The sequence below is a fragment of the Osmia bicornis genome, chromosome 16 (assembly GCF_907164935.1).
Source record: "Osmia bicornis bicornis chromosome 16, iOsmBic2.1, whole genome shotgun sequence".
In the NCBI taxonomy this organism is placed as follows: Eukaryota; Metazoa; Arthropoda; class Insecta; order Hymenoptera; family Megachilidae; genus Osmia; species Osmia bicornis.
In genome coordinates, this window is record NC_060231.1 from 5,529,409 (window position 1) to 5,544,078 (window position 14,670).

The 14,670-nt window shown below is 30.2% G+C and overlaps 2 protein-coding genes across 3 annotated transcripts; one reads left to right on the forward strand and one right to left on the reverse strand.

The window, feature by feature from the left end:
* Positions 1 to 218: 218 nt before the first annotated feature.
* Positions 219 to 9,704, reverse strand: LOC114871502 (endoribonuclease Dcr-1). The gene is made up of 21 exons (XM_029177472.2): positions 9,483 to 9,704; positions 9,298 to 9,413; positions 9,072 to 9,231; positions 8,698 to 8,993; positions 7,716 to 8,626; positions 7,470 to 7,648; positions 7,088 to 7,239; positions 6,871 to 7,012; positions 6,568 to 6,798; positions 6,314 to 6,493; positions 6,016 to 6,229; positions 5,777 to 5,949; positions 5,520 to 5,698; positions 5,196 to 5,449; positions 3,968 to 5,130; positions 3,323 to 3,895; positions 3,018 to 3,249; positions 2,728 to 2,948; positions 2,142 to 2,307; positions 914 to 2,040; positions 219 to 844 (listed from the first exon to the last, which is right to left on the reverse strand). The coding sequence occupies exons 1-20, from the start codon at positions 9,540 to 9,542 to the stop codon at positions 1,793 to 1,795; spliced, it is 5,850 nt and encodes a 1,949-aa protein (XP_029033305.2). The 5' UTR covers positions 9,543 to 9,704; the 3' UTR covers positions 219 to 844; positions 914 to 1,792.
* A 326-nt stretch (positions 9,705 to 10,030) lies between these two features.
* On the forward strand, positions 10,031 to 11,401 carry LOC114871485. 2 transcript variants are annotated; one of them, XM_029177447.2, is made up of 5 exons: positions 10,031 to 10,130; positions 10,485 to 10,568; positions 10,819 to 10,954; positions 11,061 to 11,116; positions 11,203 to 11,401. In XM_029177447.2, exons 2-5 carry the CDS (start codon positions 10,494 to 10,496, stop codon positions 11,332 to 11,334), a joined length of 399 nt encoding a protein of 132 aa, XP_029033280.2. In that variant the 5' UTR covers positions 10,031 to 10,130; positions 10,485 to 10,493; the 3' UTR covers positions 11,335 to 11,401. The 2 variants fall into 2 exon arrangements, with proteins under 2 accessions (XP_029033280.2, XP_046145038.1); XM_046289082.1 differs by lacking the exon at positions 10,031 to 10,130 and adding an exon at positions 10,179 to 10,273.
* The last annotated feature ends 3,269 nt before the right edge of the window (positions 11,402 to 14,670 follow it).

The following is a 14,670-nucleotide window of genomic DNA, read 5'->3' on the forward strand; positions in this document are numbered from 1 at the left end:
GACTAGTTTCCGCAACTTATCGACAGAAATTTTGTTTCTCGTTCATTCGTTTGATTAATAAACAATTGTAAAATTAAAAATAATAATTAAATAATTTTTAATAGAATAATTAAACAAAATTTTGCAATATACCCACGCGGAAATGTAAAGAAAAAAACAATTTAAATAGATATAACAATAATTTGATTAATAAACAATTGTAAAATATAAAATAATAATTTAACAAATATTAACAAATATTAGATAGAAATAGTTAAATCTGCGGAACCGGTGAAGCGGAACGTCACACTTGATTGCGCGCGCCGCGCGCCGGTACACGCGCGACCTGTGGAGAGGTCAAATCTAATCAGTCTTATCGCGACCGCCAAAGGATACGGATCGAGCTGTCAAACATATACCGGTTATCTAAAAAAGATTTATATATTTTTTAATTGAGAAACAATAGTTTAAATTCAGAAAAGTATTTTCTGGATTGCAAATTACATCCTCCTAAAAGAAGAAAGACAGTTATATATTATATACCATACAACATTTTTACAGATATTAATACAAACAATGTTAACGTGTCTGACAATACATAACTTACTGTTTTAAGAAGAAATATAGGATATTACCTTGTGATGCAGCACAATCTTCACAATTTACTTCTTGTATACTTTCATCTGCTTCGTTTACCACCAAAGTTACTGCATATCTTTTACTTTTTACTCGGTGCTCTAGACATATTTTTCCTTTTATTGTGCACATAGACGACTCTCTCCGTAATCAAACGTAACCTATTGTACTGTCTCCGTAACTTTCCCGACTAGATTTATATTGACAATATTTTTGAGCGTATTAAAAGCTATTAAAATCATTGTTATTGATGTTACAATTATTTATTAATCAATATGTGTACTTTATTATTACTTACAATGATGCTTTCACTAATCGTATCTCAGCTGCATTGCACCTATCATCATAACCACATAAACACATCGATGTTGGGTAAATTTGTTGAATCAGCTTTCACGAATCCCGGTTCAACCATTTTACTTCAGTATATGAAGCAAATAATAATAAATAACAAATAATATTTGGAGTATAATTGGGTGTAGGTGTAGCGTGGTATAGCGGTACTTTATATGCCTTCTGACGTCACTGATGCATCAGCCAATCAGAGAGCGTTTTCGCGTCACGTGAATTTTTTAAAAATTGTGCATCTTTATTATTTATTTTTAATTGTTTAGCAGAATAAAAGAAATCGTATTTTAACATAGACGACTCTAATATAATCTGTACTTTAGAAACAAATTAAAAAATTCTATACTTTGGAGATTGTCATCTTCCCTAATAGGCTCGTATTCACCAGCTTTTGTACAGTCCACTTTGAGCAACAGAATTATTGGTAGTTTGTATTAACACTTAAACGATCGCTCACGAGATTTCTCGTGTTTCAATGCTGAGAGGCGGTCCTTTAAGTATTAACATGAATTCATTACTTTCTGTTCAACTTGGCTTAACTATACTAATTCAAGTGTGCAACACATTCAACTCTGAACATCACATACATTACAATATAATATTTAAAATGATTTTTTTAACTTTTAAGTACTTTTTATGGTGTCGTTATTGTTTTAGATATTTACAGTTTAATGACATATGTACTCTAGTAAATGTATTAACAACAATGTTTTGTCCAACACAATTTTATAAGCCTATGTTTCTATATTAAATTGAAAATATGAAAATTGTTAATGTATAGACGCTGATAAATTTATATTCTAATCTTATTTTAATAATGCATGCGTTGTCATACTTTATCTCTCGGATAATTTTGCATTTGTTTTAATTTCTTCAGAGCACATTTCGCTGCAGTACATTTTGCAATTCTGTAATTCCTTCCGATTCCTTTGAATGATCCTTTGCCAAAAACGTCTACTGTAACTCTAACCCTACGTCCGTCGGCCAATTTTTCTGGCTTGCCAAATTTAGCCGTTTCGGGCTCTAATTCCAATAATTCACGAATTGGAGATTTAGGAACATTAGTACTGAATTGTTCTGAAACAATAAAAAGTGGATATCATTTTGTTTTTTACAGAATTTTAACTGGAACAGCATACTTTGCTCGATACTGTAGAAATTAAATAAAAAGTAATTACCAATTTCATTTTTCATGATGACATAATATACACTCCATACCGCATCCAAAGACATTCCACTGTCTAAATAAATTGCACCAGCTAGTGATTCAAAAACATCACCCAATGCCTTTGGTACTTCTACATCTTCTGCCTCTTCGCATTTTTCTTCTCCAATTAAATAATACTAAGAAAAATATACAAAATTAAATATATACATGGATAGATTGAAAAGAAATGCAAAATAAGGGGTTGAATACTGATTTTAATTATTTCTTTGCGCCCTAATTAAATATATAATCTCCTCGCAAATGATAGAATAGACATTTGTGTAAGAATGAACAAATATTCCTCGTATCCACCGCGACGAAAAATCGCAGCCTCGACCGGACATGATAACCTAACAACAGATAATTATAAAGATTCTAAATAAGTTTAATTGCCTAGTTCTAGTTTCCAATGATTATCTAATTTATTTTAAGCGAACAATTACTTTATCGTTCTGTAAGATTAAATACTTCATTATGACAAAATCAAATACGTGTTATTTATTCTGCATTTCCTTTGGATTTACTAAACTCTGTATTGTTTGAAATAAACTTTTTACCTCCTCACTAATGGAATGTCCGTTTTCTTCCTGAATTCTAACAAAACGATTTATAACAACGCTTAAGCCCGGAGATAGATGTCGAAAATATTTGTGAAATCCACATCTAACTGCTAGAGAAGCGAATATAGTATTATTAACTAAAGCTGATCGTAGATCTGTCAAAGCACCTGGAGAATGTTGTCGAGCATCTTCATATAAATGCCTTGTTATTAAATAATCTAAAATAATAAATTATCGGATTATATTTTATACAGAATGTAATAAAACAATTTAATATAGTTTCTTACCTAAAACTGCATCTCCAAGAAATTCTAACCGTTGATAACAGTCTGTCAATTTATTAGGTTGATATGATGCATGAGTAAATGCTTGCAACAAGTAACTAATATCGTTAAATTTATATCCTATATTTTTTTCTAATTCTTCATATCCATCGAGCATCATTTGCAACTCTTGTTCTGGATCAGGGATGTATCGAAGTAAGGGATTCTGTGGTTCTTCCAATTTTCCGTAACGAATCTATAATTATAAATGTTCCTTGTTATTTAAAATTAAACTTGACTGTAAGATTTATTTGTAATTATTTATTTACCTGTGCCCACGTTGTTTCACCCTTCTCATTCGTTCCTTTTACATATGGCGTACTACCAGGAATTCTTTCTTCTGGTTCAGTTTCTTGTACAATGCCAACTTCCTCCACAGGTAATACATGAATCCCTAACCAAGCCATAAACAATAATGCACCTCTAGGACCACAGGCAATCAAGTAGGCTCCAATTAATGCCTCCACACAATCTGCGATACTTTTATCAGGAATGCTATGTTGAGTAATCAAATTGTATGGTATGAAACAACGCAAGTTATCTAGACTGTTTGAAAGCATAGCTTCATTCCGAACAAGTTCATCTTTCATGATACCCAATTTTTGTTCTGTTTCTCTAACAAGCTGAGTGATTTCGTTTGGATTTACAGCTTGCAAAGTTGGAATGTCGGCTTGGTTCCATAAGGTAGAAGGTATACCAGATTCAATTAGTGCTTGTTCAAGTTCCTTTGGAACATAGTAACAAGGTGGTAACCAGTTATCATGGGGTTCAAATTTTGTTGCTATCATACTCTCGCCTAACATTTTTTGTCTTCCTAGTCTGTATAAATTCAAATTGCTCACCTAAAAATAATTTAATTATATTAAAAAAAAAGAAATATGCAATATAACTAGGTAATATATATTTTTTTATACCTGTTTGGATCTTAAATGACTCAGTTTCCCTTCGTGTATATTATCATAAGTACAATACAAATAAGTAGTTATAGCATATTTTAAAAAAGAATCTCCAATAGTTTCTAATCGTTCTAAATTAATGCCGTCATTTGCATTGGACATCGTTAAAGCTTGCAAGATTAAACTGGGACTTGGTCCTGGATGATTTTCTAATTCTGGTTGAAAATCAAAACTAAAGAGGTTATTACTCGGGTGATATGTGAATTTGGAATTATTTGATTTCTGTTTTATTAGTTGCGAGATGTTGTTATTATCTAATACTTCTGTGGTGAACAGGTTAACAATACTTTGTACATGAACTTTGTATTTATGATCTGACGAATTGTCTTCAAGCTGTGAATTAAATGAATTCTTTCTTTTAATTACAATCTCTTTATCACAGGATATGAAAGATCCATTTTCCATTATTTCACATTCCCTTATTTTAGTAAATTCATAGTGAGTTTGTCTGTGTTTTGCTATTAAAGATTCTTCCTGCTCGTCTGTATATGACCATAAAGTATCTAAATTCTTTTCAGTCTCTAATAAATCCAAAATCTTTTTATTAATTTCTTGTTTAGATATCTGTTTCTCGTCCTCTACAGCCTCTGCAACATTTTCTCCCATATAAGAAATGCGTAAGCCTCTGTTTTCATCTTCACTCTCATCTGAACTATCTACAAATCCATCACTATAGATATCATCCGATACATATCCATCATAATCTGATTCACACGCAGGGGAACCGTATCGAACATCGCTCCAGTTAAAATTATTTGGTAAAACAGTTACAGGAAATGACTTTAAGTCATTTGTTTCGCAATCAATAGTATTCATCGCCATGTCATTCGACCAAGTGCCAATTTCTAATTCGTCTTCGTCATTTGATATTTCTAGCTCTTTTTCTGTCATATTATCATTTTCCATTTCGTATTCTTTTTCATTTAAATCTTCCATGTCAAGCTTGTTTAAATTATTTATCTTTTTCTCAGATTCATTTTGATATTTGTTGTCTATTGTGTTGTTTGCTGAATTCAGTTGAGTAGTTTCATTTTTAGCCATTTTTGCTTTTTCAGATTCTTTGGATTTTTTTAAAACTTCAGCTAAACTCCATCCAAAATCTAATGCTGGCCATTCAAAATCTATGAACAGACAATATTATATATTAATACTAACATAAAAATAATTCCTGCTACTTTGTACATACCGGAAGCTAAATTTTCTTGTCCTAAATTTATCATTTGTGCAACTTGACATCGTATTTGATTAGCAAGTAACAAGGCATTAATTCTATATAAAATACAAGGTAGACAAACTGCTTGTCTCCACAATGATGCTGGAAAAGGATGAATAGCACATAATTCAGCAACAAGAATTTGCTTTTGTTCTAAATTTTCTCGTTTTGCTCGTTTCGTTTCTTCGCTACTTGTAGGCAAAGCAACGCCTTTCCGATTAACATATCTATAAGAGAATTTTCTTAAATACATGATAGTAGTGATACTATGATATTTCTAAGAATTTATAATATTACCTCGGTGTTAAAAAGTTTAATCTAGCTGATGTATGATCTACATCTAACAAAGGTTGATCCAAATTTTGTATTTGTATTCCATATTTCTTAAAATAGTACTCTTCAAAAGTACTATAATCGTGGCCAGGAAAAGAAGACTTGGGATTTAAATTTGTACAAATTTCAGCAACATAAAAATACTAAAATAAATGAAAAATTAAGTACATTTAGGATTGTAACAGCTCTTTAAGTGCTTGAAGATAATTTTATGAAAATACCTGAGGTTGGTCCTGATTCCTATACCAAGGCATAATTACTGCATCATGATACTTTAATGCATCAAATTTAAAATCTTTTCTTTCCTCTTCGGGAACCTTAGTTGGCACTGTAGTTCGATTATTATATATACATTCTAAAAACTCCCAGTCCACAGTGACATCAGAATCCGTGTCTATTGGAAATGTAAATTAATATACATAATTTAAATAATAATATTATTACAAGTTTTCACAATTACCTAATTTTACAGGTACAATCATATATGAGTTTTCAGAAGCATTAGGATCGAATAGCATTAAATATTGCTGTAATCGTAGTACATTTGTAAAAGTATAATTAAGGAAAGTGGCAATTTTCTCTATTTGTGTTTCATTCAAAACAACAATGTTTTTACTGAGTTTCAATTTTACATGAACTTCTCCAGATCTAGTATAAATTGGAAATGGGCATAACTAAAATAAAAATTAATATCCATTACTTTAATGCATTATTCGTGTTATTTGGTATAAGTATTTTCTTCATGGTTTACTTATTACTTTAGGGATTTCTTTCAGTGTTATTATTCCAAAACCAATAGCTGATTCTTCAGGAGGATATATTCGTCGACCTCTAGTATTCTGCTCTTCAGGTAAGGGACAACTTAGAACCATGTTAATATGATACAGATAAGAAGGAACTCCAACTATTGGTCTACAGTCTGTTAATGCGTTTGCTGTCTAAAATGATAAAATAATTATTTTTGAAAGATTTGTTTTTACCACCTTACTTTTACATTATTAATAGATCAAACCTTTTTATAATAATATTGTCTACGTTTAGTTGTTCCAGGTCGAGCTTCAGAGAAGTCTATTTTAATTTCATCTGGTAAAGCAGGTACTTCGGCATCTTCTGGTTTAGCTTTGAAATTTTCCTTTCCAATAGGTAATAAATTATCATCTATTTCATTTTTTCTGTGTAAATCAATGCATAACTGCAAAGCAGCCATACGTCTTGCCATAGCTCTATTAGGCATAGGATATGACTGAAATAAAATTATAAACGAACATGTAACACGAGAACATTAGACAATGATATATAAAAAAGAAATACTTACCGATACTGCATACTTTACTGGAGAATTTATAGGTAAACGCAAAGAACAAATGTACATAGGCATATTGTCTACAATCACCGGTTCGATAGACCACTCTGGAGTTAATCTTGTAAAAGTATCGCTAGGTAATTTAGCACAGTACCTGTACAACAAAAATTTTATAGTAATAAATTATGCTATAAATTTTAATAGAAAATTTTTAAAATGTTTATATTACCTGTTTACCAATGATATAGCAGAATTAAACGTTACTTTAGGTGCATCATCTCCACTGAGTGGTTTATAGTGTGGTATCATAGCAGCGTACATGTCTGCTTCATTTTCTTCTTCTTCAGATGGTTCGTTATTAGAACATTTTATTAACAAAGTCTACAAAATAGATTGATGCTCTTCCATTAAAATTTTCGACTGGGATGGACACAGGTAATGAACCACATTAAATGGTTGATATTAAAACTGGTACACACTGAAGGTCATGAATAAATTAAATCGAGTAGACATTATAATCATTAATTAAGCATCAGATCCATTTCCATTAGATTTTACTATAATTCATAATTAAAGTAGTTGAAAAAATATTTTATAGTATGATTTAGTACCTTTTCTATATAATGATATTGTGCTAATTGCCATATGCACTCCTTTGACGTTTCTTTTGGTACTAATAATACGTGTAAGGCATCTATTGCTCTAGCTCGACTTTTACACTGTACATAGGATTGGTAAGTTTTTGGAAAATCGTATCTCATTACAAAGTTACATTTCGGAATATCTATACCTAATAAAAATAAAATATTATAAACAGTTTATTACTTTGTGAAGAATAAAATCAGTCGATAACAAACCTTCTTCTAAAATTGAAGTTGAAATCAATAAATTACATTCGTGTATTCTAAATTTTTTCAAAACTTCTTCCTGCTTTTTATGCTCTATTTCTAAATCTTTTGAATAACTAACATCATCAGTATTTCTTTCAATCGTGTAAAGAGGCGATAAAAATTCTAAATCTTCATCGTGCGCAGATATTTCGTTCAATAAATAAAACAGAACTTTTGCTACAAATCCTTTATCTACAAAAATTACTCCGCAAAGTAAATCCGGATCTGTAGCTCCGCGCATATGTCGTTGAAATTTAAATGGTTTCTTATGATTCTCTTCATTAGCTTTCTTAGTTTGATTAAATTTATCCCTAATAGAATTTTCTCTATTATTTACAGTTAATCTCTGAGAACTATTTTCGCCATTTATTTTATTATGAGAATTATTGTTATCCTTGGTGTAATACGGTGTATACGTTTTCAAAATTTGTAGTAATCTATGAACTTTCGGTGTAGTGTATTTATATATCCTCTCTTTTTCAGATAAAGCTTCGAATGCGTTATCGCACAGTGCTCTTATTTTAATAAAAACTGACGCAACCATGTTTAATAATAAATAATGCCTTTCATATGGGGTTTTTATTTTCAATTTTTCGGTTAAGATTAAAAGAGCAAGCGCGGCACGGTCTGCGCACCATGGTCCAAGAGTTTCTAATATGTGCAAAAAGTCTTGCATCATTTCAAAAGGTTTTTCTGTAGGATCAGGTATTTTCTGAATATCCTCGTAAAATTCTTCGTTATAAATTTCTGTTGGGTCATGACGATGGTCGCGTAAAAATTCAATGGCATGTAATATATAATTTCTAATAGTACTGTGCAATTCTCCTTTTTCACCATTGGAATATTCCACTACATATTCTTTAGCCTTAGGACTATACCTGTTTAATTATTATCATAATGAATACAATTGCTATTGTGTATTTAAAAGATATAAAAATGTATTATTTACCTTAATATAGATAATATATCACTAGCTGTTTCGACTTCACATTTAAATGTAGCTTCTACCTTTTCTATTTCTAATCCTAGTCTTCCAGCTTCTTGTGTTAAATTAAATAATGGTACAGCTAATCCAATAATTCTAGGAACATTGGAACAAGATAGAAAAGTTTGTAAAATAAATTTTAATTTCTTATCGTTTATAAATTTATGGCACTCATCAACTATGACTAGATTTATCTGATGGGGTAAGATCTTTTTTTCTGCTAATAATTCTGTACATGTTTCTGATGTTAAAACTAACACCTAAAAAACAATTATATAGATGAAAAATGCTGTTATGATATATAACAAAAGATTTGTAAAAACATTCATATTTCTTACATGAGAAGTTTCAAATGTTTCTTCAAATTCACTGGATGAACAAGTACTGCATAGTAATACTTTTAAATCTGTTAACTGTTGTATGTAACTTGATTTTATTGTACATTTTTCTTCATCTGTTAATATATATAATGATCGTTTTCCTCCTTCACTTAGTAACCTAAATTTATATACAAAACATTTAATGGAGTTAATAATATTAAAAAATGAAATAATTTCAAACTACCTTCTATTGTTCGCAGCAAATTCTTGAATTAATTTAATAACAATGAAAGTTTGTTCATAAGTTTTTCCTAGGCAAACAATGATATTCTTATTTCTAGCAGCATAGAATAGCTCTACCTGTAAGAATAATTATTTTTAATTCAACGTGTGATAAATAACATTCTCATACAAAATCTTTTAACTTACTTGATATTCTCTAGGTGTAAAAGATTTTGTATAAATCTGATCGTTCAGTGGAAATGCCATGGAATCTATAACTTGTACTTTATTAATGAGAAAGAAGCATTTATATTCGTATTTTATTAAGTTTTGTTTTTAGGTTTCAATTAAATTTTAGAACCAAGTAGAGTAGTTGCGTATATGTATGTATCAATGTATATATATAAGTATATGATCACATATTCAGAATTTGGATGTGTTTTTCCCCTCCAATTTTCCTTAACCAAGGAAATTAAGTCATATTTTCATGTGGTATAGGTACAATTTGATTGGTTAACATATTTATACAATTTTACAATTTTAATATATAATATCCAATTTTTATTTTATATTTTTGCGCAATGATAACAACAATTTTTATTATTAAGTTACAACAATGATAGTATTTGATGTTTGCATATATTTAATTTTTTCTTGATTTTTATATTGAGCAATATTCTATAAACCTTGAAATTGATTGAAAATACGATAAAAATAAGATAAAATCAATAATTGAAATTGATAAATCATTATCGATGATTTGATAACAATCGATTAATCGCTTATTATCGATTGCTGATTACAATTTTTAACAACTTCAAGTCAAGAGTCCTTTTAGCCATTATTGCGTTGCAAGTAAGTTCGTGCTCCTTTGTTTTGTGATTTTCGGCTAATAAATGCATTAGTATATAATTAATCTGCATAGATTTAATATTTTATTAATAGGATTTTACATTATCAAGGTTTTTTAATAACAAAAGTAGTTATTTTAAAGTTAGGTATGATTTTATATGACCATGTGTTAATCACCCATCGTTCGTTGAACAGTTTTATGATCCGTATTTTTACATTCATATAAAATTTAACTAAAATAAATGTTTTTCAAGTGTCTTATTTAAATTTTATTCTTTTTGTATAGTATATGTATAATTCATATAACATTAAAGTTCAAAATTTATTTCAAGTAAAATTTCTAATCGACATTTTTAGAGAGCAAACATGCAGCTGCAAATCAGAGGAGAACACACGACTGTTGTCGACTCGCACGAGAATGAAACTATTGGAGAATTAAAGGTATATTAACAATACTATTATATTACCTTAGTTTATACAATTGCGTCGAAATGATAATCCAGGGTTAAAATCTGGTACTTCTGGAAGGAGCAACGACGCAATATTAAATAACGAATTAATGAGCTGGTGATCAAATACATTTTTACTGGTCATCATTCGCAGTTATTCGTTGACAATATTTATTAGAAATTAAATTACTGTTTAATAGATGCCTAAGGTACTTAGTGATTAAATTGTGTCTCTTTTGCAGGAAAGAATCGTGAAATTGAATGCTGCTGCAAATACAGGGTTCAACTTATACTGCTCTGGCTTTTTGTTGCAAAATGATGCAGTAATAGGAGAACTTACATCAAATGTATTGGAATTGACAGTTTCTCTTCCTGGTGGTAAGTATGAATCCCTTCATACTTTACATTTGAGTCTTTATGGTAATAAGTATAAATAAATAAATAAATAAGGAATAATATTAATTATGCTTTTTTAATTTCCTAGGTAAGGTGCATGGATCTTTAGCTCGTGCTGGTAAAGTAAAGGCACAAACTCCAAAAGTAAGTGATCTACATAGTAATTAATTAAGATATTATACTATTAATCTAGACAGTTTATATTTATTAACTTGTTTTTCGTTGCACAGGTGGAGAAGCAAGAAAAGAGCAAGAAGAAAACTGGCAGAGCCAAGAGGAGGATTCAGTATAACCGAAGATTCGTGAACGTCGTTCAGACCTTTGGTCGCCGTCGTGGACCAAATGCTAATTCTAATTCGTAATTGTATACAATTAAACATTTAATGATGCTGGAAATAAAGTAAAAAAATTATAAATTGAATTAAAGAAGGGCGCGCTGGTCTGTATTTTACCCAAATCGTCAAAAAGTTATAAAATATTGAAATTGCTGTCTGTCCACGGTCAAGAAAATGGCGGATCGGACTCACCTGCATTAATTTATTCGTAATATAAACATTTTTGCGAATCGAATGTCCAAATAGAGACCAGCGCGCCATTCTTTGGATCGGATAGAGCAAAACGAGCATTCAGGAGATGGTGTACAAACTTTCGTTTAAAAAAATAGTGTGTTCTACGATTTCGTTCATTTTTCACTCGTGAAAGACGTTAAAAAGGTAAAACAGACCACAAATTTAGTTCCTCATTTTTTCTGTAGGGCGCAGCTCGTTCGTTTTCTGCGATCGACCGTATCGATTGATTATAATTTTTGTACATATTAGCATTTCGCTTATGCATACATTGCACATAAGTGTCAAAATTTATATCTGAAATAATATGTTCTTAAATATTTCGTATATAGGAAAGTGTTATTAAAATAATATTCCCCTTTATTTATTACATAATTACAATAATATAAAATATAATACAAGACGGATGTTGCTAAAAAAAGTACATTATTCCATTTTTTTGCTGATATTTATTGTATGAACGATTCCATTACCATTAGCATTACAGTTTCGAAACTTGTACCAATGGCTGTGATTGGTTGTTTCATTTCGACCAATCAGACACGTGCGTTGATTTGTGACGCAGTATAGCATTCCTCTTCGAAGCTTCGTTTGTCTTGCACATGTCTGCAACAGGTAAGATTAAATTATCTTCAAACATTAAATTAAATTGTCTTTCGGGTGTTAAAAGTACAAAAAATAGAAAGAATAGCTGGAGAGAAGTCTAGATTCCTGATTTTTGACATTAGGTTATCTTTCAAAATACGTAAGTTGACATTTGTTGCTCTTGCTGTGAATTCACAATGGAATTGGAATAGCAGAATCTGAATTATTTTCCCTTTATATCAGTAATTTCTTGAACATTATTCAATGTTTTTCGTATTGTTTCACACAATTTGCTGTTTTTAATTTAATAACGTTTGTTCTTGAGCATCGTAATATTATTTCTGTGTAGACCTGTTCGTGTACTTCGTTAGGTATCGGCTAATAGCAGAATATACCGAACATTGCCGAAGTGCCGACCGGTCTACGATGGGAAGGCAGGTCTCGCCATTGCTCTCTCGAGCGTCGAAGGGACAAGACGTGTCGAGGTCGTGCTCCCGTATAAGTATTACAAAAGTACGCATAGTCTACTTATTTAAATAATTTGCATAAATTATCGACTTCGATCGTTTGTTTATCTGTTGGTTAAATTTAATTTGCATAAATTTTTATTTGTTACAGATATTTGTTACAGATATTTGTTTGAAAAGGCGCCATGGGATGCGACGCCATGATATTGGTTGATATTGGTTCGAAATATAATTTTGTAAAGGGTATATAATATAATTGGTAACGTTTTAATTTATTATAATCAATTATTAACATTTATTATTGTTTTTTTTGAGTCGTTGTTAATTGTAAGCACTTTTGATAATTAATTGGTACCAAAGTCCAGGAAGAAAAAATCAGAATTTTGTTTTTATCAATTAATACAAAAAGTATCATTAATATTTCATTTTATTAGATAATTTCGTGTAGTATTTTAATAGATTTGTTTTAAATTAGAACAAAATTGAAATAATTCGTATTTTACTGCAAATGATTGCTTCTCTTCTGCAATTATAAATTATTTTAAACAATCTATTTTTGTTAAATCGTAGTAATTATATTATAATATCCAGCTTTCGATGCAAGTTTAAATTAAAATAGAATCACGTTTTTAAATCACATGCTGTTTAAGCATGATTAATTATTGAACTTTGTTTATTGAAAAGAATTTAGACAATTTATGAATCACGACGTAACAGAATTCTCAACAATTTTTAGTGTGCTTACAATTTTAACAACAGAAATCCACTACTTTAATAAAATAGTCTATTATATTTATTTAACTATGATTTTCTATCCATATAATATTCATTGAAATAATTATCAACAATTATTTAAAACATTTCATTATTACAATATAATCTAGGATCAATATTCAACTTGATTAATATTCGTGTTCGTTGAAAATATTTCACGAACACAGATATTTTCATTCACACGTAATAACAGTATTTCCTGAACGAACATTCAATAAGAAGTATGTTTGTTTTGTTTTGTATATTTCCACCCATCCCCAACCACCTCACTAATCTTTTCTTCCAGGAATTGTTGTGGCCGCGCGCAATGCGGTCGGTAGAGTCAGTGTTCGTACGAACATAGTTCCAATGTTTTGATTTTTTCAAGGGTGAACTGGCCCTGAATAGAGTTGCGTTTGTACAACTAGGAATCACGCGAAAGTAGAGTCAGTGTTTCCTGCGTATTATAAAATATTTTCTAGAGCATCGCGGCTCTGATTTTTCTCTTTTCATCGCGAAAGTAGAGTCACTTCAATTGTTCGCCGGAAATTATTCACGGTCGCGTTACTAGTACTTTATATCTTTATCTTTATTTTTAATTTTTTTTGTTTAATTGTTCGATATATCCGGTATTAGAGTCAGTGCACCACTGAAGAGGAGTCTTGGGCGTTGCTCCATAAGGAAAGAGTGTAAGTATCTTATTACTTTATTTAATTAATTTTAATTCAAGTAGAATAATTTACAATTTCAACACTTGATAGTTGAGAGTTATTTTTCATTGTTAATATTTGATAAAATCCAAATTTATATATAATTTTATTACAATAAGAATTGATAATTTTCAAAATTAATCGTAATTCTTTTTTGTTATGTTACAGATGAATTTTTTGAGTTTGCTGAGTTCCTCGATATCCTGATGATGGCTTTCTTCACGACTTCCCTCTTGGTACGTAACTTAATTGCTTTTTATTAAAATAGAATAATTTACAATTTCAGTACTTGATAATTGAGAGTTCTTCTTAATTGCTATTGCTAATATTTTATAAAATTCAATTTCATATATAATTTTATTAGAATAAAAATTGATAATTTGCAAAATTAACCGTAATTCTTCTATTTTTATTGCAGATGAATCGTTCTTCTCCTACAAGGCAGCCACCTACCTGTCGGAAGAAGAGTATATCTGCGAACGGTGAGTCGCATGTTTTATGGTTCCTCTGGTGCCCAATCATGTCGTAGGACGAATGGTCCGAATCGACACGGGTTACCAGTTGTATACGTGGTTAGCAAGCACAGTGACCATGGGTATGATTATACCCATGAGTAG